At 34.6% G+C, this 2915-nt stretch overlaps 1 protein-coding gene across 1 annotated transcript; it reads right to left on the reverse strand.

The window, feature by feature from the left end:
* Positions 1–624: 624 nt before the first annotated feature.
* On the reverse strand, positions 625–2618 carry LOC108470092 (cytochrome b561 domain-containing protein At2g30890-like). The gene is made up of 4 exons (XM_017771310.2): positions 1798–2618; positions 1509–1670; positions 1055–1203; positions 625–975 (listed from the first exon to the last, which is right to left on the reverse strand). The coding sequence occupies exons 1-4, from the start codon at positions 1942–1944 to the stop codon at positions 720–722; spliced, it is 714 nt and encodes a 237-aa protein (XP_017626799.1). The 5' UTR covers positions 1945–2618; the 3' UTR covers positions 625–719.
* Positions 2619–2915: the final 297 nt, after the last annotated feature.

The raw sequence follows: 2915 nt of genomic DNA on the forward strand, positions 1-2915 counted from the left end.
GGGTAACAAGGATGAAAAAAAAAAGTAATAGCAAAGTTGTTGCAAGGTGGCCATCTATGCATTAGTGAATTCAATTTGCACAATTACAAGTTCTATAAATTTGTGAGTTCATTAAAATTGGGAGCTCATTAAGACTACGAGCTCATTAAGACTACGAGATCACCAAAACTGTGAATTTATATGTGCGAGCTCACCAAGACTACAAGCTTGTCAAACGTGCGAACTCATAAGACTGCAAGCTCACCAAAATTGCGAACTCAAATGTGTGAGCTCACAAAAAACTATAAGTTCATCAATAATGCGAGCTCATTAAAGATGCGAAGTCACCAAAGCTACAAGCTATGTTAAGCAAGCTTATGCATGCGAAATCTTTAATCTGTAAGTTGCCAACTTGATTTGAAACGATAAAATATTGACAAGATGTTTTGGTTACTGATTAGACTAAAATCAGTGAATAAAAATGCCAGTTAATGAAATTAAAGTTCATTCTTTATTTTTTTTGCTTTCTGTCTCAATACCTTCTTTCATAAATATCCAACAAATATCATCAAATAAGCCAACCAATAATGTGTCTTGTGTATAAGATTATCGTAAAAGGAAAAAGAATGGACGAAAAATACTCAGTTGTTAGTAATTAACTCACAGATTAAAATGTTTTATTTTCTTCAACATTTCTCACTACTTGATTCCTTTTGCTTCTCAGTGGATGAACTATCTTGTTATTTAGGTGTTACTGATTCATCTCCCAAAATAAGTCCTTGCTTTTGAATATACAACCATTTGTCTTGAAACAAGTAAACGAAAGCAATCAAAGAGATTTCTGCAGTCAAAACTATGGTCCAAGGCTTTATGCTTCTTGATGTCTTTTCATGATACGCCCTCAATCCAGTGTAAATGTTGATTATACCTAAAATGGAAATTGCAGTTCCCAGTAACCGATGTGCAAAAAACCATCCACTTCTTCCCTTGGATCCCCTGCAGTGAATGTTTTATGCACAATATGTGTTAGAATGTCATGAAATTCCCGAAATAGAAGGGAGATATGGTCGCTTACCTGCATGGGCGAAGAACCCCAGTCAAGGCTTGTAACCATATGATACCATATAAAGCTAACCCTAGTCTTTGGTGATGATTGTTGAAGGAATTATTGAAGTTTTTGACAGACATGACTGCCCCAGCTGTTGAAATAAGTAGAGAAAGGATCTGCTGAACCAAAAATTAACTTTTCAATGCATGAAAAAGATACTTTTAAGAATCATGTCTTGTAGTAAACATCACTATTAATCATTCTCTAAACTATTTGTTTAATGTGCCGTCTTCACTTAAGTCTTAAGATATCTAACCGATCTATTATTATATTACAATGGGAACATCTGGTTGAAGATTCTATGGGTTGCTGATCGACTTTTGTTTATAAAATCATTACCCTCTTCTTGCTTCTCAAGCATTCATAATATATATACACATATATAGCATTGATGTTACAGTAACAGTAAAGATGAACTTGCCTGTGAAACTACATGAACATAGAAAAGAATCTTAAGCCTTGTTCCACATTCTTGTCTATTTGACATTCGAATAGCAAGTATCCCAAGAGGCATCAAAAACCCCATTGATGCCCAAAGGAGGAATCCATGTAGTCTAATCTCAAACATCAGTTTATGACTCACCTATTTAATAAGAAGCCAAAACCAGAAACAAAATATTCTCAAGCTTCTTAATTTGTAAACTGAAAGCAATATATCTGAACTCAGTTACTCATAATAAGATGCTAAGTGAAGAACATGAATCCCGTACCTTATGAATGCTATCCTTTTTATCTGCAATGCTGTCAATGGACTTCACATGTTGTTGAGATGACGAGCTGACTAATGGCAGAACAATTATGTTCATAAGACATATAAACATGGTGAAAGGGAACAGTTTCCCGACCAGAACTTGCATTGTTCTTCTATTAGTGAAAGAAAAAGATGAAGACAAATGGAGCTGAAAAGACAGGGAAATCCTCTCTTATGTAGACTCATACATAATAAAATGGAAAAAGATTGTGTAAATGTATATATAAATTTGATAAAGCTGAAGTGTAGCTTTCAGAATGTACCCTTTTGTTTAAAACATGCCAGAGAGTGGTATCTTTTAAATACAATTCATTTGTGCATATTGCATGGAAGTGGATAGTTTGGGTTGGGGGCCATTTTCGAATAGTTCACAACTTTAACCATGTGGGGTTCATTTCTGGACTAGCTTTTATGAGGTGTTGCAGAAGGTGGAATTTCAGAGCTAAAAGGTGAGGCTAGATTTCAAATACAGAAGATAGAAGAAGAAGACAATCAGAAGAGACTATAGGGTGGACATTGGCAGACTACACACTATTCACTGCTTCCCACTACTCCTATTGCTCCATAATTTACATCCAACACATAACTATTACACCAACTCCAAGCATACAATACACACACACACACACATATATATAATTACTACGTATTTCTGAAAATTTTTGCACAAGGAAATTATGAGGAAAAAGAGGTTTTGTTTCCATGGATGGTTACAAATTCCAAAAGCTAAAAGCAATGTAAAGAATACAACTTTAATTTCGGGGTTGTGGAGGGAGATCTTTTGTGTAGAAATATGCATGTGGGATGGTGGTCCTTGTTCATATCATCAAATAGTGCACTCAAAATTCCTTGAGGTCCCTCGTGATAATCATTTGGATTTATTATCTTTATTGTTGGACTTCTTACCTATAAGATAAGAGTGTAAAAGTAGCTGCTCATTTAATCTTCGTTGTCAGTTTTCTATCATAGTTGTAGGGTAATGGTAACCTGTAACTTTTGGGAGAAAGGGATAATTTTATTCTCAACTTTGAACTTTAGGATAAGTGTCACTTTTCATACCTTATCAAAGGTAAGAAA

Source organism: Gossypium arboreum, chromosome 7 (assembly GCF_025698485.1).
Source record: "Gossypium arboreum isolate Shixiya-1 chromosome 7, ASM2569848v2, whole genome shotgun sequence".
Taxonomy (NCBI): domain Eukaryota; kingdom Viridiplantae; phylum Streptophyta; class Magnoliopsida; order Malvales; family Malvaceae; genus Gossypium; species Gossypium arboreum.

Coding starts and splice junctions, on each gene's coding strand:
- LOC108470092 (XM_017771310.2), bottom strand. CDS start 1,944: ATGCAAGTTCTGGTCGGGAAACTGTTCCCTTTCACCATGTTTATATGT. Junction 1,671..1,797: donor AAAAGGATAGCATTCATAAG/GTACGGGATTCA, acceptor CTTATTAAATAG/GTGAGTCATAAACTGATGTT. Junction 976..1,054: donor GGGGTTCTTCGCCCATGCAG/GTAAGCGACCAT, acceptor CATTCACTGCAG/GGGATCCAAGGGAAGAAGTG.